General features: G+C 49.6%; 7 protein-coding genes across 7 annotated transcripts; 3 read left to right on the top strand and 4 right to left on the bottom strand.

Annotated features, from left to right (window-relative positions):
• Positions 1-1,470: 1,470 nt before the first annotated feature.
• On the top strand, positions 1,471-3,414 carry METBIDRAFT_77588 (ferric reductase family protein; the record flags this gene model as incomplete). Its single annotated transcript, XM_018858726.1, has 1 exon — positions 1,471-3,414. The coding sequence occupies one exon, from the start codon at positions 1,471-1,473 to the stop codon at positions 3,412-3,414; it is 1,944 nt and encodes a 647-aa protein (XP_018712590.1).
• Positions 3,415-4,683: 1,269 nt separating this feature from the next.
• Positions 4,684-5,370, top strand: ISY1 (Isy1p; the record flags this gene model as incomplete). The annotated part of the gene is made up of 1 exon (XM_018857192.1): positions 4,684-5,370. A coding segment is annotated over one exon (687 nt), but the record flags the coding sequence as incomplete, so codon positions are not given.
• Positions 5,371-7,703: 2,333 nt separating this feature from the next.
• IQG1 (Iqg1p) lies at positions 7,704-12,603 on the top strand. Its single transcript, XM_018855762.1, has one exon. It carries the CDS (start codon positions 7,874-7,876, stop codon positions 12,569-12,571), a length of 4,698 nt encoding a protein of 1,565 aa, XP_018712592.1. The 5' UTR covers positions 7,704-7,873; the 3' UTR covers positions 12,572-12,603.
• A 6-nt stretch (positions 12,604-12,609) lies between these two features.
• On the bottom strand, positions 12,610-14,647 carry CRN1 (Crn1p; the record flags this gene model as incomplete). The annotated part of the gene is made up of 2 exons (XM_018853895.1): positions 12,610-14,584; positions 14,643-14,647. 2 exons carry the CDS (start codon positions 14,645-14,647, stop codon positions 12,610-12,612), a joined length of 1,980 nt encoding a protein of 659 aa, XP_018712593.1.
• Positions 14,648-16,430: 1,783 nt separating this feature from the next.
• Positions 16,431-17,088, bottom strand: METBIDRAFT_146361 (uncharacterized protein). The gene has a single exon (XM_018854523.1). The coding sequence runs from the start codon at positions 16,932-16,934 to the stop codon at positions 16,587-16,589; it is 348 nt and encodes a 115-aa protein (XP_018712594.1). The 5' UTR covers positions 16,935-17,088; the 3' UTR covers positions 16,431-16,586.
• METBIDRAFT_146331 (uncharacterized protein) lies at positions 16,758-18,456 on the bottom strand. Its single transcript, XM_018854522.1, has one exon. It carries the CDS (start codon positions 18,271-18,273, stop codon positions 17,242-17,244), a length of 1,032 nt encoding a protein of 343 aa, XP_018712595.1. The 5' UTR covers positions 18,274-18,456; the 3' UTR covers positions 16,758-17,241.
• Positions 18,457-19,073: 617 nt separating this feature from the next.
• On the bottom strand, positions 19,074-21,119 carry LRO1 (phospholipid:diacylglycerol acyltransferase; the record flags this gene model as incomplete). Its single annotated transcript, XM_018858725.1, has 2 exons — positions 19,074-20,915; positions 20,967-21,119. 2 exons carry the CDS (start codon positions 21,117-21,119, stop codon positions 19,074-19,076), a joined length of 1,995 nt encoding a protein of 664 aa, XP_018712596.1.
• Between the last annotated feature and the right edge of the window lie 1,887 nt (positions 21,120-23,006).

Consider the following 23,006-nt stretch of genomic DNA (forward strand, 5'->3'; position numbering starts at 1 on the left):
AAAAAAAATTTTTAAAAAAAAAAAAAAAAAAAAAAAAAAAAAAATACGCCCAAAAAAGGTCCAATGCGGAAGTCCAAATGTCTCGCTTTCCAACATTAGGTAGCTACTGGACAACTGGAGAATGAGTCAATCATTCGGCCTTACGTCGTCATGATCCTTGTGACCAAAAAAAAAATTGCGCTTGCTCCTCAATCCCATCGTGACGCTGCACGTTGATTTTGACACCTGATAAAACTTTCTAAGCCCGACATTATTACAGACTTTTCTTAGTATTTCGCGTACGCGTTTTTCCCATTTTTATGAGCGTATTATTCAAAGTTAGCGATATGCATGTAAGCTTCACAAACCGCATATTTTTTTTTTTAATCAGAAATGCTTTCAAGTACTTGACTTGCAACAAACTAGCTATAGTTTTGTATCTTTTAAGTTACGCTAGCTTTGCGGAGAATGGCAGAGACAGAAACAGAAACTTTGATTTCCAGTACATTGGGCAAACCCTTCTCGAAGTTTTTTCGGCGGTGCACCATTTTTCCAGCCAGAGGATAAGCTAGCAAACCAAGTATTCAGGTCTCGTTATCACAGGGCTCGAAACTTGGTGGCTTGAAATTACACCTCTGGAAATAATTTGCTCATGCCTGCATGCATCGCATTCGTTTTGAAAACGCCAGCAGAGGTGGCAAGTCCTAGAGAAAGAAGCGGCCCTTATCGCTGAAAAATTTCTGAAAGAAGTCTACAAAGTTCTGGCAGCTCCACTCATGATTCTAATAGTCATACGCGTTTTAGTAAACACGAGCGAAATATTGTGTATTAGGACCCGGCCATACATGCACAACCAATGCACAGCGTTTGTTGGGCGCATTGCAAATTGAAGCAAAGATGAGTTTCCATGTTCGTGAACGCCCTGATTTGCGCAAATATCGACCAAGCTAAGTGGGTCTGAAAATGAGGCAGGCTTGAGTGCTTTGATTTTTGGTCTCGGTGATCGCAATGTTCAACGAAATCTAAATATGGTGTGATATGATGCTGTCCAGTGTACTTGAAATTGTGACTTGAAGGCAATCTGAATTGCCTATTGGTTCCCTCGAGAGTAGTATTGATTCAATTCATACTTAGCACTTTGACACAGCTTCATGCATGCATAATGCTCCTCTCGTTTCTGCAAGGCGATGGTCAACAAAGAGAATTTGTCACCCTGCAAGTCGTTCAATCTTATAAAAGCAATAGACCCTGCTCCACTGGAATCCCACGATAAACTTTACACTTTCAAAATACATGATAATATCCAAAACATTTGCTAGCTTGGTGCTTGTTGCCACGGCCCTTGGTAGTTCCGGAATAAAGATCTACGAGAAGGGAGAACTCGAGTTTTATACTTGCAACTATTTATTGGAAGAAACAGTGCTTTATTTTGACATCGAGTACGTGGGTCTGACAAGCAAAAGTGCAGATGGAGGATGGTGCAACAAAGACATGCAACAAGCCCTTGGCTCAATGGCTCACTGTTTAAAGCTGATGCCTGGTGATGGTGGTATCACCTACTTTCTTGACTACTGCGAGGACTACAACGTTACTATGCAAGACTTGAATAATGCTGACAGTAATGCCACTAACTACTTGGTGACCAATACCTCAGCATATCCGGGGTTTGACACCTCCAGCTACTTTTATCTTCCCGTCGAAATTGATCTGACCTCTCTCGAGGATGGCTATGCATCGTATATTAATCGCCGGTACAACTACAACAGAGCCAACTACTATGGAGCGGCGCTAATCTCGTACTGGTTTCTTTTAATTCTTTTTGCAGGGGTTCTTCGGTTGTTTAAGGCTGCTGCTCCAAAGGCAGTCAACTCATTCAATGGGAAAATTTCAAATACCTATAAGAGATACATCACCATGCCCGCTCTCGGGTCGCAAAAGGTTGTTACTCATGGAAGATTTTTCAAAGTGTTCGAGTTTGTGATTCCAACTAGAATTGAAACAATTTATCTCGTGGCATGGTTTGCCATGGCCTTGGCTTTCAATGTGGCAAATTACCACCATCTTTCAAACAACATTTTCTGGCCCACCAAGAGCGAGGAGCTTGGAAGGGAGATTTCGGACCGCACTGGTATTATGGTGATGTACTTGATTCCGCAATTATTTTTATTTGCGGGCAGAAACAACTTTTTGCAGTGGGTTTCTGGCTGGTCATTCACTAGATTCAACATCATTCATCGTTGGATGGCCCGGGTTGCTCTCATTTTGATGGTGGTCCATGGAATCACCATGACAATAAACAGCGTGGGCCTCGGAAGGTTTGATATGCGTAACCAGGAAGTGTTTGTGCAATGGGGCTATGTGGCTGTAATCATAGGGGGAATCATGTGTTTTCATTCACTCGCAATGCTTAGAAAAAACAACTATGAGTTGTTTGTCTTGTCACACAATGTAATGGGAATCGTGTTTGTGGCTTCCACATGGATCCATGTGGCAGTAGATGGGTTCCAGCAGTTGATGTATGCAACCACGGCTGTGTGGGCCTTTGATAAGTTCATGAGAATTTTGAGAATGTCATGGTTTGGTGTCAGAACAGCCGAAGTGCAGTTGGTTGCAGACGAGACCTTGAAGGTCCGGGTGCCTAGGCCAGCATCCTGGAAGCCATATCCGTTGTGCTTTTCGTACATCTACTTTTTCCGGGCGTCTTGTTTTTGGCAGTCGCATCCCTTCACGGTTGTTGATTCTGTGACCGAGGAGAATGTCATTTGCTTCTATATCAAGGTGAAAGGTGGCATGTCTAACTCGCTTTATCAATTTTTGAGTGAGCAGCCGGAACAGAAAGCACAGATAAAGTGCTCGGTAGAGGGCCCGTATGGAAACGGAGCTGCATTGCAACACTACGACACCGTGTCCTATCTCTCCGGGGGAAACGGGATTCCAGGCCCTTTCGCCAGTGCTTTGCAGCTTTCTAAAAAATACGCGAGTCAAAATTTAAAACTCTACTGGGTTATTCGTCATTGGAAGTCTATTGAGTGGTTCTATGATGAGTTGAAAAGCTTGGAGGGGACCAATGTGCAGCCTGTTGTGTACGTGACCTCGTTTAATACGCCCTTGGACGAGGCGTTTTTCGAGAAGCACAAGGAAATCGAGTCACTGGATGTCTCCAGCACTGAGAAAATTCACGACAAAGTGAATGAGACCGACTTGGTCGATGCACATGCTGCTCGTTTAATGGAGAGGTTGCATTTTGTAGAGTTTAGGTCAGGCAGGCCGGGTCTCAATGAGATCGTAAAGGGAGACATAACTGAGTCCAAGGGGGCGATTGCCTTTGTCGCTTGTGGTCATAGCAATTTTGTGGACACCTCACGAAGAGTGGTGATTGAAAGCTTGGAGGATGGGAAGAGAGTTGATTTCTTTGACACAATGGAACTGTGGTGAGTAGACATGACGGAGAAAGTTGCGGGGGAAAAACATGGTGTATGGACAAGCTTTATTCGGTTCTGGATTGCATGAAAGTTGATTGCAGCCTTGCTTCCTCATATGTGCTTGGAAATTCATGAATTGGAATCAGATCCAGTAGACTGCTCTCTGAATTGCAATGTGCACCTGCCAGAAAAGGCCAGAACTAAGATTTCAATCAGCCAGACACCAGACCAATAGGAATGTGAAATTTTGGAGCCCGGCAAACATCTGTATACCGGGGCAGACTGTTTTTGTAAACTAAAAATTCGCCGGTGTTCCCCAAGTTATGTTTCGAACTCAGCAATTGTTTGCAATAGAGTTCATGTTCTGGAATGGATAGTGGTTGAGAACGCGCCTGTTCCTGGATCAAATGAAGCCCCAGTCCGTTTTGGAAATGTTCTTGGGGCATATTTGTATACGCGATCTTTATATCCAGCTCCGGATCCATTGTCGCTTGCTGCTATGATACGAGATGTTTTCCGGTTTTCGTGTCTCTACTGGGAGTTGTCATTATTCGATAGCTCTGGATCTCATTTCTCGAAGCTACGAGCTTGTGTTTTTGCTTTTAGCGGCCTGGCAGATATCATATACATGTATGATTTTGCCTGATGGAGCTCGTTTCTGATCACTCATTGAATATCATTTGGAAATCGGAAGCAAGAAAGTGCATCCAAACAACAGAAGTGGGCAGATTCCGGATCTTTTCTATTTACTGGATCTTTTCCCCGGAATCGCAGACACGGACCCAGGTTCAATGCTTGCGCCCAGTAGACTCAGCACCGCGAACACTATAAGTACCAGCCCAGGAACCGAGCATACCGTAATCAGCTATCCCGTTCAAACGAACAACAAAAGGGCCATATTTATTCACCAGGATACTGTGGCCAGTGCAATACTCTGACCACCCCACTATTCTGACCACCATTGTGACCACCATTCTGACCACATCACTATTCTCACCACCCCAATATATTGCCTCCATATCATAGCAGTATTAGTCTCGCACCGCTTGATATGAGCGCCTGCAAGAAAAGCACCCCGCCACCAACCAAACACCGCCGTTCAGCCAAAACAGCCGTCTCAAAGCAGCCTCTTCTATTCAAAAGCCCCAAAACACCAAACCTTTGCTTCCCAGATAACCGAGGCTGTCTGTCCTAATTTAAACAGGCCTGTCCGCACAGTGCCAGCGCGCGCTCCAGCCAGATCCAATAAACTCATCTGTCTACACCGCCTTTCTCCCCACCTCTCGTAGCCTGCGTTTCTGCCATGTCGCGCAACAAGGAGAAATCCCAGTCGGGTCTCCACCGCTACTATGAGCAGAAAATCCAGGACGCCGGCGTGGTCAGGATCGACGCCGGAAACAGGCCCCGCAAAGTGCAGAGCGTGGAAACCATAGCCGAAGCCGAGCTCTGGCGGCGGGCGGTTATGAGCGAAATGCTGGCCAAAATGGCCGCCGTGAATGACCCGTCGCTTGGTGCCGACGAGCTCCGAGCTGCCAACGACGCGCTCAATCGGATCTATGCCGAGAAGCGGGCGTGGGAGCACCATATTCTTTCTTTGGGAGGCAACGACTACATTCGGTACGAGAAGAAAATCGGCACGCGCGTGAGAGGAAAGACGTATTTCGGGCGGGCAAAAGAGCTCCCGGAGGCACGGGTCGGCGAGAAGATCCACGTGGGCCAGGGGTGCTCTGGCCAGCCGGGGCTCTCGTTGGCCTACTACGGCGTGCATGAAGGGGCGCTGTGGGACAAGTCTATAGATGCTAGTAAAGAGAGGGTGCGTGCCGAAATCAACGGTGCGGTGGGGGAGAAGGTGTTTGCGAGCGCCGGGATGGAAGCCAAGCTACAGGAAGGGGGGCACAGCCAGAAGGCTGTGGAGCGGTGGTTGGTGGAGAGAAAGAAGCGAGAATTGATGGCGCGGCTCATGCTGTGAGCACGCTGCGGAAGGCTTTTATGCGGACACCGGGGCGGTGGGTCAGAGGGCACAGATGTGTGACCGGGGACTATGGAAAGTGACTGAACTATGGAAAGTGACTGAACTATGGAAAGTGACTGAACTATGGAAAGTGACTGAACTATGGAAAGACACTGAACTATAGAGAAATTGTTTGATGGAGACACTTAGAGAGGAGAAGACACTGGGAGATGGGAGAAATAACATGGCCGACGACACAAGACATGACACAAGCCAAAAGCCACCGTGAAATGACGCGAGGGAGGCAGAATAAACAGAAACTGCAAAAGAAGACCAACAAAGAAGGCACCGTGTCTCGCCTGGTACTCAGCACTGAGGCCAGGCCCGAACGCTGCGTGGCCCATGAAGTGGCCGAGGCCCTGGCACAAGATAAGTGAAATCACAGACCATCAAGATTCACTAGGAGAGTCGTGTTTATGCTTTCTACGCTGCTCTCGCCACTGCTGGCGGCGGCGCATCCATTCATCCGCAGTCTCAAAAGGGCCGGTGTTAAATGGGCATGCAATTCGACAAAGAGCCTTTTAATAAGATCTCGCATCCCATGGCGTCAGTCCTTCTGATGTCTTTATCTACAAATTAGCCAGCAAAATGGTGCAATAGCTTTTGCCGGGTGGCAGGTGGCGGAATCCGAATCAGCTTGGTTCATGAAACGCATCATTGCGTGATCTGCTAGTCTAGGATATTTTTGCTCCTAGAAACACGCATGAAAATCTCCGTACCAAAATTCTTGTTTCCGTCTTCTTTTGCGCTCTTCTCAGACTGGATACACCCTCACAATCATGTGGAGAGCCGGTAAACGCGAACCATAAGATTCATACTTCATAAATCTGGTGGCTGTTGCCCTGCCGAACCCAACAAGAAAACAGCATTTGATGCACTACCGAAAAGGTGTTTATTTGACTCTCATCCGCAATGGGTTTCTATCTATGGGTGGATCTGCATGAAATAACAGTAAGGGCTCTCCCATCATAATCTCTCCTTATGCATCCGCAGCCCTTGAGACCCAAATAGATATCTTCGCATACGATATAGTTTACGCTTCAGCAGATTGTATGATCTTTCCACAATCACAATCTGGACCGTCTGTAAAGAGATATTGAACCCAAAGACTTGGTATTGTGGGAGGGCTTCACGGAACAACCAAGGTTCTGTTCTGCGTCGTCATTAAATGCCGTCGGACATGGCCCGCAATTCATGCTCTCGCCTAGGAAAATCTAATTTATGTATCCACACATATTGATTATAAGGACAGTGCCCTTCATCCATATGGCGTCATATCTTATAGTTCAGTTTCATTCATCACGTACCTGAAAGAAATAGTAAAACAGACATTTGATTCCGTCTTTCACACAATGCATCTCCTCAGACCTGAGGATTGTGTCAGTTAAACTGCACACCTGGGGGCTTTTTATATTCTTCAACTTTTGGTTCTGTTTTCAGGGAATGACAAGCGAAGAAGACCACGTGAAAGAAATCCCTCTGAAATTGTAAAGAAGACTAGTTAGTGAAACTGACATGCATGCGTGAAGACCTTTTGATTCCTCAATTGATCTCGTGTTTAGAATCCTTACTGAGGCTGTATTGGGATGTAGATGGCACAATTCGCTGCTTAATTTTTGTCAACTATAATCTCTTCAGTTTTTTCCATTCTGAATAATAATTTTTGGTATGTGATCTTCTCAGTTTCGCAGATTTCCAAGAGTATCGTCAATATAACTTGGACCCGGTACTCATGCTCTCGGTCTTTGTTGTACCATACCCAAGAATACCTTGGAAATGGCTTACTTCGTATCCCGACTCAGGAAACTTCTGATCAAAGTTACTTAAAAGCCCCTCCATTCCACAGCATTCAGCAAGATTTTTCTCACAGACACCTGTATTCAATTGACGCTTCTTCAAAGACCATGTCTTTATTTCTATTGCGTGCCACGAGGCCTCCTTCGATTCTGACGCTGGTCCTGCACGTGGCTCCATGTGCACTGACTTTTATTTTTGACATTCCCATAAGTGAGAGACATGAGTCTCCCGATGTCATTAGAGAAGCCGGCCACTGAACGGGCCTTCCTCGATGAATCCACCACTGATTTCCCAGAAGCGCTCCGTATATTGCAGCTGGCATCGGGGGACCCTCTGCAGGCAATTAGGCAGACAGGGCACGCCGCCACGACTCTCCATGCACGGCGCCTTTGTAGTGTTGACATTTCCGCCGCGTTCGGCAGCGTTATCATGGCCTTTGCATCTGCGAGGCTCAATGAGTCCTCGCCAAGCTCCGCATTCCAGGGCCTCAGACTCTTCTCGACTGTCAGCTTGCACCGGAATCGGCTCTGATATCAGAAAAGAAAATAACACCCAAAACCAGCACCGCCCAGTTACAAAGCAGCCATCCAAAACAGCGCACAAAATAGCACACCACCAAAATAGCACACCACCAAAATAGCCAGAATCCATATTCCTGCGAGCCATGGCGTCCCCGGTCCGCAATGTCGCCTCCAGATATTTGGACTCCTTGCCCGAATCCAGCCCCGCCAGGGCCCCTTTGGCCCAGGCCAACAACTTCAACATCAGACCCGCCAAAAAAGGAAAGGCCCATAAGCTCGACTCGCCCGACTTGGACGATTTGGCCCGCCAAATGAACATCGACACCCCGGCCAAAACAGCCGGTTTTCCCCGGGCTCGGCTCGACACGCCGTCAGCCACTGTGTCTTCGTTCCAAACGTCGCCCTCGCCACGGCTCGGCACGCCCACGGCCGGCAGGACAGAACCACGCAAATTGGCCGACTTGAACGTGCCCATCGAGCCTCTTTCGGCAAGCAAAACAAGAACCCTGGCGGACTCCAAGGCGTACGAGTATCTCTGCCGGATCCAGGCCATCAAGAACTGGCTCCAGGCCGTGCTTGGCGAGCCTATCCCGCAAACTGCGCCGCAACTCATCTCGCATATCCAGAACGGCATTTACTTGGCCAAGCTCGCCAACATCTTGTTGCCCGGGAAGAAACCAGTGTACACACAGGACGCCCGATTGGAGTTCCGCCACACCGAGAACATCAACCGCTTCTTCAGGTTACTCAAGTACTTGGACATTCCTGATGTGTTTCACTTCGAGCTCACGGACCTCTACGATGCCAAGGACGTGCCCAAGGTGTGGTTCTGTCTCCATGCCATCAGCTACAAGATCAACACGCTCAACCCGGCGTACCCGCCCATGGAAAACTTGGTGGGCGCTCTCGACTTTGACGCGGCCGAAATCAGGGCTGCCAGCAGGTCGTTGTTGGGCCACCAATTGCCCAACTTCTCAAGTGCAGACAACGTCAACGTGGGCTCGCCAGGCACAAGCTCCTATATGAACAAAGCGTTGTCCGTGTCTCCAACCAAGCTGCCCAAACCAGCGTCTCGAGCGGCGTCTCCTGGGGCCAAGCCCAGGCTGCCGGAGACCGAAAACCCATTTCTAGAGCCCGCCTCTATCATCCCCGACCCTGCCAGTAAGTTCAGCTTGGGTGGCATGAGAATCCCCGACTTGACCGTCAAAAGCATCGACTCAAAGCCTGCCCTCACCGCGTCTCCAAAGTCAAGCATGCCTACCCTGCTATCCTCCGTGGGCCAACTGAGCCAATACTATACCCCCGAGCTTGACTTGCACATGACCAACATATTGAAGCTCCAGGCTCTTTGCAAAGGCTCCATCCTCCGCTACCACATGTTTGTTCGGAAGATCATGGTGAAGTCCTATGACACAGAGCTTACCACCTTCTTCTCCATCATTCGGGGAAACATGGTGAGGTCGAAGACAGTCCATCGTCATCGAGGCGATCTTCTCGCGTACGAAAACGACATTTCACGCCTTCAAGCCATCGCCCGACTGCGGATGGCTCAAAAGCGGCTGAATACTGTGATCGACTGTGCTGGTGGTGATTCCGTCAGACACTTGCACCACATCGCTCGAGGGTTTCTCGTTAGACACGATATAAGGGAAAAAATTCACACGCTACTCAGGTACGAGGAGCAAATCACGGGCCTTCAATGCCGGATTCGGGCAAGGCCCATTTACGACAGGGCCTCAACGTTCCTGCAACATCGATCTTTGATTGAGCCCAGCATAGTACAGGTGCAATCTTTGGCTCGCCGATCTTTATTCATTCGCCTGCAGAACGAAAGCGTCACTTCACACTTGAAACATGATGACGCAATCATTGAGCTCCAAGGGCTTGCTAGAGGGGCTTTTGTGAGAAGCAAAGTCGCAAAATGCTTAGGGGTATTGAGCGAGCAGATTTGCTCGTTGGGTGAGCTTCAAAGCATTGCCAGAGGGGCTATAACAAGAACCCGATTATGCAACAATGTCTTGATTACTCTCATTGGAGAAGATGTGAAGATGAGCGAGCTCTTTGCAAAAGCAAGAGGAAATGCCGTGCGTGAAGATATTCGCCACAAGAAATTTGTTCTTCAAATAAAAGAGGAAGATAAGATCGTATCTCTCCAGTCTGGGTTCAGGGGGATCTTGGCGAGATTCAATCAGTCTGTGGATATGGAGGATATCTACGACAATGTGGACTCCATCATTCGTCTCCAAACTACAATCAGAGGAAAGATTGTGAGGTTGAAAAGGGCGTCCTTTGATCACTATTATGCGATCCATGCAGACAAAGTCGTAAAAGCCCAGGCTATACTAAGAAGCAAGTACACCAAAGATGCGTATAAGGCCTTCATCATGATGAAAAATCCTCCCCTAGGTGTGGTGAGGAAGTTTGCCTATCTTCTCTCGGATAGCGGAACGGATTTCGAAGAAGAAATTGAGTTGACTAGGCTCAAGGACGAAATCCTTGAGAGGTCAAAAGGCAACGAAGACCTCGAAGCGCAGATTGAGAACTTGGACATCAAACTAAGCTTGTTGGACAAAAACAAGATCAGCATTGAGGAGTTCATGAAGCACAACAAGAACTTCAAAACTTACAAGCCTCTCGTCCACAATGCTGGGGCACGGAAAAATCTCGACAAACTCAAGAAATCCGTGCGAAAAAGAATTGAGCTCTACCTGTCTATGTTCTATTTCTTGCAAACCAATCCCGCATATTGGAGTAGGTTTTATGAGACCATGTCCCCCTCTGATTTTAACGAACTGTTGAAGAATGTTCATTCGCTAGTGGCTCAGTTGTTCTCGCTTCCTCGAATTACTGTCAATTCTCATTCCCGAGAAGAGTTCTTCTTTGTCAAATTGGTGAGTGCCTTGATGAAGACTGATATCGAAAGAGACTCGCGAAATGTGGCCGACATCACCAAAATCAAGTCGACTTTTTGGATCTCATTTTTGTTAGACTTCAACAATCAGACAAGCCAGAGGACACACTTGAAGAGACAATTTGGAAAAGCTGTGGAAAAGATTCTCGATGACGATGAAACCACATTCGAACCAAACCCTTCAAAGATCCATGAGCTCATCCGGGCTCGTGAAATTAATGTGTACGGAAAGAGTGAAAAACCTCGTGAGGTGTCGCCGCAAATAGCCATTCAAAACCATGAGGTGTCATCCCAGTTCGTGAAAAACTTGACCGACTTACGAGACGCCACCAGTGACTTCATGGACATCTTGAGACGCGGTATTCCTAGTCTTCCAATCCACATGAGGGTCTTGGCAAAGACCGCATACAAGCTCTCACGAGCGCAATTTCCGGAGCATAACGAACAGCAGTACTTGTCAGTGGCTGGTGTCGTGATCATCAAACATTACATTTCCAACATAATGCAATGCCCTGCAAACTTTGGGTATTCTACCAGAGATCCCATCTCCTCTGCTGGAATATATCCAGAAAAGGGCTGCGACAACCTCAAGTATTTGAGCAGGGTCTTGTTGCAGGTCTTTTCGATGAAAGCATTCAGTGATAATTTCATGAAGCCGCTCAACGACTTTGTTCTTTCCTATGTGGACAGCACAATGGCTCTCATTAGAGAAATCATTGATGTGAGAGACTTAGAGGTGGAGTATGAAATGAACGACTACGACGATCTTGTTGTGCACGATCGGCCGCAGTTGACTATGAAAGTTAGTGACATGATCGCCATTGAAAAATTGGTTTCTCGCCACCTAGACATTGTTGTTCCTGGACTTGATGACCAGTTGTATGCCATCTTAAGTGAGCTTAATGACTTAGTGGATTCTGCCGATGACTTCGTGACCCTAACTGAGATGGGTGACTTCACATTAACGTTATCGCCAGCTTCACAGGAGGCATCCATGGCAGACTCTAAAATCAAAAATCTTATGGCACAAGCTAAGCGTTGTCTTCTCTACATCATCAGGGTGCAAGACGGCGACGACTTACTTGAGCTCTTCGTGCGGGGAATCAAACCAAACCACGAAACAAAATTCAGGCAAATCATTGACACTGAAATCAGTGAGGCCTCTGAGGCTGGGCGAGGCTCAAGGGGTAACTCTTTCCCATATAGCAGGTCACCATTAGGTGACTTGTCGAGTGTGAATTATGTCACTCTTAAGAAGATGGCTTTGAAAGTGATCCTTCAGCTAGAGAGTTTAAAAGTCGTTACAAGGAAGAACTCCTTTCAGGAGCTTCTCAACCAAGTTGTGCTAGACATCAAGACAAAAGATTCCCGGAGAAAGTCTCGAAAAACACAACTTCTCGTTGCAAGCCAGACGGTCTCAAAGCTTCTTGAAAAAGAGGTTTTTCTCAGAAAGCAGCTCAATGATTACATCAAGCATATTGACAAGGTTCTCTTGGATTTGCAACGGAGGCCCAAAGATAAGAAGATATTCAATATCATTCCTGTCTTTAGCAAGCAGTACTTCTACCACAGACAGCTAAAGAAGAACAACAGATTACCCAAGTTTGGGTCTTACAAATATTCGGCTAAAAAGCTCATGGATCAAGGCGTGGTGAACAACATTGGGGGCACTTTGTATAAGCGGACTGCGAGCTCTTCGAAAGTTGAGTTTATGTTCAGTTGTCACAAGGCCGGTGTATTTGTAATCGAGGCGGCCAATGGTACAGTCAATATTCCTGGTGCTTGCAACACAATCACTTTGGACAAAGTTTTGGACCACCAGTATGAGCACAAGCAACTATGGGTCATGTTTGACGGAATGGTGACCTTCGACACAGAAAACCTTGCTACGCTCATCTTCAAGCATTTTTATGATATTAAAAACGAATAGATAACCGAATATACGGCATGAGGGCTCCTCAAGAAAATTCACTTTTTCAACAAATCATCAATCTTCTTCTCTAGCGAGTCGATCTTGTCGTTCTTCTCGATGTTAGCAGCAACTAGGGTGCTTACCTGCTTTTCCAAAACCTCGACAATAGCAGCAAGTTTATCCACAGTTGCCCTCAAGGTAGGTTGAGCAGTAGATTTGCTTGTAGAGGAAGCGTTTTCTGCTGGAGCAAGAGCGGTTGGCTCAGCCTTTAACTCAGCCTTTGGCTCAACTTTCGTCTCAACTTTTGATTCAGCCTTTGATTCAGCCTTTGATTCCGTCTTTGATTCAGCCTTTGGTTCAGCTTTTGGTTCAGTCTTTGGTTCAGCCTTTGGTTCAGCCTTTGGTTCAGCTTTGACCTCTGGCGCCGATACTGTAGTGTCTTGTTTTGATTCTTCCTTGCATTCGTTGGTATTCTGGATGGAAGTCACGACAGGTTTTTCGACCTCCTCCCAATCATCGTCGTTTCCTTTACTTTCCGCAATTCTTTGGGCATCTTCATCATCAGACTCATCGACAACTTTGTTAAGAAGATTGTCTACCTTTCCAGAAGATTTCAAAACTTCGTCAACAGGCTCCTTACTGGGAGCAGAAGAAGGCAACGACGATCCGATTATGTCCTCTTCAACTGGAGGATCAGCCTTGATTGGAGAATTTTTTTTCGTCCCAGGCACAGAGGCGGCTTTCTTGGCGGAAATTTCAGCTTTCCTCTCGGAGATGCTCACGCCAGGGGACGACTCCTTGACCTCTGGAGAGGTGCCCTCGTAGATGGCCTCCATGGGAACCAACAAAGGCCCGTTGACATTCTTTCCGGCAAACCAGTCCTCGGCAGAGAGTGCGGCCTGATCCGAAGGCGCGTCTGGGTAAATGTCTTGCTGAAACAAGTCTGACTTTCTCGGCACGATGAACGAAATGGGCTCGATGGCATGGTCATTCACGGTCTTATAAGACTTCAAGATCTCGTTTTCTCTCATGTTGACATAGGTCTTCGGGGCTGCGGCAAACCCCCTCTGGGCATCTGTCGATGCGTATTGAGAGATTTCGTGGAGCACATCGTTTTCGTACTCGTAGTAGCGGATGTTTCCGTCGCCCTTTCCTGCCAAGTAGAGAATGGAGTTTGCGTCGTCGAAAACGGGAATCAACACACCTGAGGACGAGTCTATCACCATAAACCCGTCTATGGGGCCCTTGGAGATGTCGTTGACATCCCAGATCCCGACTTGCCTGTCAGACAAGCGCGAGAAACCAGTAGTGCAGATTCGGTCGGTGTTCCCCAACCACACCACACGAGACGCCTTGGCGCCTGTGTGACTGGGTGCTTCCGACAAGACCTCGCCCGTTCTGGGGTCCCAGATACGCAACTTCTTGTCTCTGCAGGTGGTAGCCAAGAGCGAGCCATTGTAGTTGAAGGCAAATGACGTCACCATGTCCTTGTGCTGCAAGGTGAGCTCCGCTTGGCCGGTCTCCACGTTCCAGATTTTCACCGTGTAGTCCATAGAGGATGACGCCAAAACGTTGGCAGCACAGGGGTGGAAATCCACATGACCGACCTTCCGCTTGTGGCCCGAAAGTACCTTGACCGGCTCGGTGATGTCTTTCAAGTTGTCGTTCTCGTCCTTGTAGTTGTGGAACGAAAAGTCCTCGGGGATTTGCCAGACCATAATCTGGCCGTCGTCCGAGCAGCTCGCAATTCTCTGCTTGTTGAAAGGGTCAAAAGCCGTGTCCAAAACAGGGCCCTTGTGCCCGCGGAAAAGCGACACTGTGTCCGGAGCTTTGCCCACCTCGGACACCGGAATGATCGCAAAGGCACCCCCACCAGAGGACTCCCACGTGACCGAGAGGTACTTGCCGTTGCAATTGATGATGTTGGAGTCCCACGCGTTTTTGGTGACTTTCAAGTTTTCGTAGCTGAGTTCTCTCTTGGCCGCCTGGCCGAACACGTGCCTGTACTTCGAGGCGCGAACAAACTTTCCACTAGCTGTGTTAGTAATTTGAAGGCCTGCGATTCTGCATCACTTCTTTCGTTGCATACCTCATGATATAATAGCGGGCTTTTCCGGGGATCTATTCGCAACGTGGCTATGTGTTTCGTGCTTTGCTCTTATCGTATGTCGGAGCGTGCGGTGCGCGTTTTTTGGGTTGACTGCAACAGACCGCGCTGGCCGTGCTGGCCGTGCTGACTGTATATGGGGCCATGGAATGAAGACTTTGTATGTTTATGCCTTGGACGATATAGGTTGGTATTGGTTGTTGTTTGTCGTATTAGTTGGTTTTGATGGTATTGGATTTGTTTGATTTTCCTTATTGATTTTGGTTGCTATTGGCTGTCATTGGCTGTTATTGGCTAGTATAGGCTGTCTTTGGCTAGGATTCGCAAGTATTGGCTAGTGTTGGCTGTCTTTGGGTGTTGTTGACTGTTATTAGCTATTTTTGGTTTCTTTGGCTTGGTTTATCCTTTTTCGATTATTTTTTTGTTTTGTAATTCGGCTCACTTTATCATATTTGCTTGACAAGTATTAGTCAGTGTATCAGACTTATTTCAATCTTTGATTATGAATGATATTTGGAAAGAAACAAACCCTGTATTGGTTAGCAAAGCACTCGCGATATTGCCGCCAGTGGAATCGGACTTGCAACTGAGAACGCAAAGCTTGCTTCTTTGGAATGTTATGTGAGATTTTAGGAGCTGCCCAAATTCAAGGCCAAATGGTTTTCAGAGAATGTTGTCTTTCTGTCCCGAAAAGTTTCAGTGATCAAGTCTGTCCCCTTGTCGCTAGAATGTATAAAATGAACGGCTTTCTTGCAGCCCAATTCCTTGAGTCAGTAGAGCGAGTCGACAAACCTGATTGAATGGCCTCATGGGTAACATGAAGTGAAGCTGATCAATTTACATATCAAAAGCTTGGTATGGCCAAACAGGCTCTTCACAGAACTATCATTTTCCAACTTGAGAATTGCAACTGGTTCTTGCCGCATTGAATATGCTAGTCCGCCTGGTCGTGCATGGCACAGTATTTACTTGGCCCTGTTCTGAATTGTCAGAACCGTTACTTGTTCTTCAAGCTTTTTCATAAAGTTGTAAAACTGACAAGCCTGATGACTTTTGTAACTTCAACAACATTTGTGACTTGTAGAGCCGCCGATTTCGGGACTGCCCACATTACATAGCTCGGGAAATGCTTATCATTAGAGAGCTCTAGTCAGAAGTTTTGTCTGGGTTCTGGGGCATTTTACAGTAGAAAACTGACGTCACTATTTACCACAATCACCCACGTGATACCAGTGTACTGTCCACCTCATGCAAACCTATACGAGAAGTATTATGGCTCAGAAGGTACGAGCTTTGCAACTCTATTTTTTGAATCAAGGACTGCCCATTAAGTAGCACATTATTCCCGACCACGCTTCCCCGAAAACTAGATGAGTGTTGGAATGCTTCATCACATGATATGCTATTTTAAACACATGAATACCTGAGTGGTTTTTGAGAAATTGTATTGGACGCTCTACAACACGCGCAGTCTTTCTCTGAGTTGGGTTTCTCCATGAGGTCTGGGCATGGACATCAAAGGCCGCAAGGCAAAAGTGCAAATGAATCCACAGTATATGGCCTCTTGAACATCTAGACTGCAAGATTGAATTCCATGCGCAAGTTTTAGACATGATGTCTTGGAAGATCGCAACAATAGTTCACATATCAATGGGTTCTTTCGTTTGAACTGAAAAATATCTGGACCAAGTTACTGTTCGTGAAGGAGCACTGATTAGTCGGGTAAGTCTAGAAAGACAGATTTGCGAATTAGCATCAAAAGATGCCATAATAGTTCCACTTCACTGATCATGTCCATTGGCATCTTGAGTATCCGTCAATGGCACAAACCGCAGCCCGTCGATATACTGCAGAATGTCATTCTTAGCAATCACTATCTTGCCAGCTTGCATGGAGAATCGATTCATCGTAGTCTTTTTCCGAAGCTCAAAGAGGTGTTACCTGATCAAAGCATTGTGATACGGTACACAGGGAGTGTATTGTGAACGCTCTGGAAACATATGTGCCTGAAACCAGTGATGCTGTTCCAAAGAAGAAATAAAACGTGATCAAACGTGGGTACCAGCCATGGGCTGGCAAATTGCTTTCGACGCTCGGGGCCTTCATGTTAGACATGTCCACGACACGCGCATCAAGTCTGCTGCAGACACACGCCATTCTGCTCATGCATGACCCGTGACAACTGAAATCACGGACTGCCAAGTGGAAGATTGAACCCAGAAAACACAAAGGACATGAGGATTGCAGTTTGACAGTCCAAGCATCAACACTCATATGACGCGGGACAACTGGAACATGTCATTGTTTTGGCAGCAGCTTTGCATTTTATAATCCCCCACCCGCTTCAAAAAAAAAGCTCCAGAGCCCGGCGATATGTGCCAGTCTTTGGCAAACGCGCGGAATGCACTCCGGCTCCTTGATGACCATTCACTGCCACCTGACAGAAAAGTACCCTCCGAACACACCCATCAAACAGCACAGTCGTTCAATGAAACCCACAAATTACCCCGGCCATTCTTCCCAAACAAAATACACGCAAACACGCATTCTGCGATTTCCAGCCGTGGACGCCCGCGCCCCATTATGGGGTCTCGGGCCCGGAGTCTGTGAGAATCGAATCGAGAAACGCGCCCTGCGAATACTGCTCGCACAACTGGCGTGTTTTTTCCCGCACCACGGCCGCGGCCCCGCTGATCTGGCAGAGGCTGGCCCCATGCAAGTGCGTGCGGAGCGCCCGGTCGCACTCGGCTTGCCAGAGCGCCCGCTTGGTGCTGGGGCCGAGTTGGGCCCAGTGCGCATGCCACGCGAACACCTGCTCTAGGGCCGCGGCGCCGGTCGAGTCTTGTGCCGCGGCCCCGCCGCCGCTCTGCGGCCCCAGGCCCTGGAAATACTGCGGCCCCGGCGCGCTGCGATTATATGGCGCCATCCCCGCCAGGGCCGTGAGCTGCCCGACGGTGGCGCCAAATTCCGCGTCGCCAGGATACCCGTTTTTTTGCGGCCACTGCGACGGCGGCACGTTGCTGGCAACAGCATACGCGTACCGGGCGCCGTAGATTTCGGCGTCGCTTTTCTGGCCGCTTTTCTGGCTGCGTTCGGGGCCGCTTTCCAGGCCCTGGCTTCGATGCGCTTGCTTGCCGGCTTCTAGCGACGCGTTTTCCGCGCGGCCGGCCGGGCCCTGCGCCAGGCCCTGCGGCCCTGAGAGCATGCCAATATACCACTCATGGGCCTGGAGCTGTGCCTTGAGGCGCAGATCGCGGGCCCGCCGCCGCGCCCGGTTTTTTTCTTTGACCGCGGTCTTGCTGTTGTAGACTTTTGCAATTTGGCTTTTTTGCCTCTTGACTTTCTTCGGTGCTCGGCCGGCTTTCTCGTCTGCCACAGGCTCCCCGGCCCTGCGCGCGGCCCTGCGAACTACGCCGCTGCGCAACGCCTCGACTTGCCCCGCCGGATGCTGGGCATCGCCCTTTTTGCTGTCAAGATGCCGCCCGTACGTGCCTTTTCGGCTAAACGCCCGCCCGCAGAAGTGACACGGGAAAGACGCGGGGGACAGGGTGGCACCGATGGCGCCGGTCTCGTGCTTTGTTGGCTGGTTCTGTAGCTGCCCTGTCTCGCTCATGAAAAACCAATGTTGTACAAGGTGCGGCGCTGTTTGGGCGAGCGTGCGCGCAGACTTCACGAGGCACCCATGTTTCCAATAGAATTCGGCTGTTTGCTCGAGAAAATAGACTTTTTCCCGCTAGTACTGGGCGGTGTCTCTCAGCTGGGTGCGTACCAATTAAAAAAATTGCCAGAGCACACATCAAGAATCGGAAGGGACAAACAATCCAATGGTTCCCGTCACTATGCTGTTCTCTCCCTGTCAAATCCGGTATTTTCAAGTAGACCTCCAGGTAATGTAGCCAAAGATTGGCACGACGAAAGCTTCTCGACCCACAATCCTGGACAAGCTCTGGACAAACGTAGTCGCTCGCCATCCAGTCAATGCCCTTTCAAGACCCTCCGGCACACGTTTCGACTGCTGCTGGAATTGCATACCCAACTTCGAGCATCACAGGCGCTTCAGGCCGTGGACCAAGCTCGTTTGTGTGGGGTGAACTCCTGGCTCGTCATGGCTTCCCGGCACGGCTGTGCATCCTTCAGATCTGCGAAGAAGCATGAATGGCTGGTGTGAAACTTACGAGCTAAAGTGACAGACAGTATCTTGAGAACAGTACAAGTTCGGCGCGCAGCTTCATGCTCGCGAAGCTAGAATACAGTAGACCGAAATACGACCCATCTTACACTCAGCCAAGCTCAGCGGGGCCGCGCTGCTGGCCAGTGGCGTTTATAAGCCCGCTGGCCAGAAAGTGGCTTTCAAGCCGCCCCCTCGACCTCACGCGAAAAGCGAGGAAGAGCGCCTTAGGATGCCGCGCCCTCCTAGATCTCCATCTTGAGTGAGATGTTCCTCAACTCCGAGACATAGTTGTTTTCGATCGAGTCGCCGTGTCCCGTGACAATCTTGAGAATGAGCTCATTCAACTCTGCGGAGCCGAGAATGTCAACGTGCTCTGCAGTCTTGGCGCCCCCGCGGATATCGAACGTATCCGGCTGGTGCTTCATCTCCACAATCTTCACCTCGATACCGGCCGGGTTGAACCTGGAGTTCTCCTTCTGCCACTCGTGGCAAATCAGGTGTGTCAACAAGGACACTGTGCCATCGCCATCACTGAAATAGACCGGGTGATCGCTCTCGGTATCAATCACCAACGGAAGGCCCGAGCCCTTCTCGCCCTTTTTGTACGTATAGGCCCTTTCCGTCGGGTTCCCCACGCCGTAGAGACAGAAGATCTTCATGTCCGGCGCATTGGGGAGCGCGGCCTCGAGCGGGTTCGACCATTTCAGCGGGTCCTGGTTGTTTGCCTCGAGCTCCTCGGCCGTGCGCGCAATACCAAAGGAGTAGTTGTCCTTAATGCGGCTGGTCAACCACTGCGGAGAGAGCTCGAAAAGCTTGTCGATGCTCTGCTCCAAGGTGAAGTCCTCGTCGTCGCTGGAAATTCCAGCGGTGCCGCGGGAAGCCTTGTCGCGGGAGCGGTAGCGGATGAACTTGCCGAGGGTTCGGTTTTTCGGCCCGGCGACAGTGACGCCCGTGTCGTCGGTGAGAAGCGCGTTTCCGGGGTCGTCCGGCGAGTGGGTGGCATTTCCCCAGATGGCGGCGCCGCCGCGCGGGATCATGGACGGGATGCCCCCAAAGGTGCGGATCAAGTCCAAGCGCTCGCGCTTGGAGAAGAACTTCTCGAGGCCGTAGACCGCGAGGTAGTTGAGCTGCACGGTGTCTTTCATCTCGCCCGAGAGCAACGCGGAAATGGCCTTGGGCGTGCCCAAGAGCGAGCCGCTGATGTCCACGACGCCGGCCAAGTGGTCGTTGCACCAGGAGGGCCCGCCGTTGCCGAAGGCGTCGCCCGAGGCCTCGGCCCACTTGAGGAAGAACATGATGACCTGCGAGCCCATGGAGTGGCCCACGAGGTAGCTCTTCTCGCCGGTCAAGCGCTTGGTGGTCTCGATCTGCAACTTCAACTTGGTGAAGTACGCGTCGCGGCGCTCGAGGTCGCGGTAGGCCAAGCGCCAGTCGTAGGTGGCGCTGAGCATGTTCTCCGGGCCGTAGCCGACCACAGCCAAGTTCTGGAGGATCTTGTTCCAGATCCAGTAGCCCGCGACAAAGAAGTCCGCGGCGTCGAAGCCGGACGACGCGCGCACCTTGGTGCCCGGCGGGTCGAGCCCCGTGGCCGGGTCCAACTTGATGTGCTTCAACCAGCACGCCTTGTCCAAAAACATGGTGCGCAACATGTAGAACGAGCCCCACAAGCGGCGGCGGAAGTGCGGGAGCGCCGGGCACTCGCCCGCGGTGCTGACGCCCCACGACTCCAAGCCCGTGGAGATCACGCCGGGCACCATCACCACGTTGTGCTTGGGCGTGAGCGCGAGCTGCTGCTTCATGCGCAAGCCCACGGAAAACGACTCGGCCGAGCCCTTCAACTCCGTCTGCCCGCGCTGGTCGTACCCGTCCACAATCAGCTGGAGGCCCTGCGGGATCAGGTACTTCCAGTCCTCCACCAAGTCGCCGAACGAGTCGTACTTGATCAACTTGTCGAGCTCCAGCTTGATGTTGTCCGACAGCATGGCCGTCAACACGGCCGTGGCAATGAGGCCCAAGATGGCGCCGAGCACAAACGTGACGCGCCGCAGCTGGTACAACTTGCGGCGGAGCGTGTCGCCCCCGGCCTTGCTTTTGTGTTTGCGGGGGCTTGCGGGCCGCTCCGGGCCTGAATCCACGTCCTCGAGGGCGCCCTTGTTTTTGGCCCGGCGGCTACGGAGGTGTCCCGATTCGGCGTGTTTTGCGCCGGATTTCGCCGTTTTTCCGGGGGCCGCCGCCAGCAGGCCCGAGCCACGTGACCGCGCCGGGCTCCTGTCGTCCTGAGAAGCCATGTTGCTGCGATACCTGACGTGGGGAAAAGCCTATGAGGAAGAAAGAAGGTGGGTTTGGAAGCGCTGAGACCCGCGCTCGCGGCGACGGGAGCGCGCCGCTGTGTGCAGGACGCCAATATGGCCATGTGTGGCCCCTTTTGGTTTTGGCGGGGTGTTTCTGTTTTCCAGGCCGCTGGATGGGGCCGGCCGATGGGCGTGCGTGCACTGGCTGGAGTTCAGGGAAAAAGAGGCCGGTGGCGGCTGTTGGCGGCGGTTTGGGGCTAAGGCCTGGGGCGCGCTATATGCCGGACGCCGACGGGGATCTCAGTGAGATCGCGCGGCAGACGGCCCAAATCCCCGATAAGAGCGCTAAATTCTTTCTCCAGTGAGCTATTTCTGTGGGAGTGCCTAGTGGAGTTTTTTTTTGAGGCTCCGTAGGAGCGGCTTGGCCTGGGGCATAAGACTGGAGATGCTGGTCCTGCATAATGGCCCGGTGATCTGCGCGGTTGGGCTCTGGTCATTTGGGTGCGAATCCACGCATACTTGCCCTGCTGTCGGCTCCTTATAACTAACTGAGGCATTGAAGGAGCATTCTTCACTTCGAATTTTTTCGAGACGCCGGAATGACGAGAGAGCTGGAAAACGTATGCTGGTGTCGGAAGTAAACACAACTTGCCTAGTCTGTTTTCAACTTCGAAAGCTGGCATTGTCCACTCAATTGGAGCTTCTCACTAATAGATCCCTGGGGATCATTTTGCCGGTATGAAAACCCTCGGTGTTTTTGCTGAAAGCTCATAAATCTTGATATGTGTTTGAGTAAGTTTGAGTATTCTTTATCAATAATAGTCTCTGGTATTTGAATATCGTATTCGACACGTTTGATGTATCAACATGAACAGACTGGGAACTGTTATGACGCGTCTCGATGGTCGCGTCATCGGTCAGTGTAATCTTGTGAAAACGTAAGTATGCGTCCTGAGTTGGATATCAGGCAAGGCTTAACTTTTAGATACGAATACAAAATCCCACTGACGAACAAATTTGCCTTGGAGAGACGGTGCCTCCATTACACAAAAAAAGATTGCAGCACCACAATTTCGCATATGGTCTCCCACTACACTACTCAGTGTGGCCCTATGCAGCTTAACTAACGTTGATCGGACGGGAAACAGTGCTTCCTGCATGGTATGGCCGCAACCGAAATTTTGTCATGTCATGATTGTCAATAATTATAATATTCAATTTGTGCCTAATTAGATCTTTTCAAGCTTGAAAAGTCTAATGTAGTATTATTGTAACATTTTGTTCCCGAAAGGTCTCTGGAACCATGCAATACTTATGACTGGTGGCTGGAGCTACAATTTATAGTTTTGCCCCTTTAATCAGATGAATCTACCAAAAAAAAAAGAATTTACCAAGCCCATGAGCTTGAACTCAATGTTGGCCCCATGCGACAACTCTTTGGACAACTTAACAAAATTGAATTGGTTCGTCACCACGATCTTCAAGGTCTACACCAGAAGGCGTGGCGAGTCGCAGGAAGTGGGCTCCTTAAGTCCGCTACAACCATCTGAGTTGAAGCGACTATTATAGGAGACCTATTCTAGCAGTCGATGACGTAATATCCAATACGTAAACAGATACGTGTCATGAGGACTGTCCAGGCCGTGACTAACGGAAGGGGACGGGCCGAGCTAAGACACTTGGTACGTAGCTGGGAGCTGTTTAATGGTTTTTTTTATATATTTTCGTTATATAGTTTTGCCCTTTTAATCAGATGAATCTACCAACAAAAAAGAAAAAAAAATAAAAAGACAGAAACAAATGCCTGCCAGCGGGACCCTTCAAGCCATGATTAACGGAAGGGAATGGCCCGAGTTTCGTTACTAGGTACCTGCCAAATGAACT

The sequence above is a fragment of the Metschnikowia bicuspidata genome, assembly GCF_001664035.1.
Source record: "Metschnikowia bicuspidata var. bicuspidata NRRL YB-4993 chromosome Unknown METBIscaffold_2, whole genome shotgun sequence".
In the NCBI taxonomy this organism is placed as follows: Eukaryota; Fungi; Ascomycota; class Pichiomycetes; order Serinales; family Metschnikowiaceae; genus Metschnikowia; species Metschnikowia bicuspidata.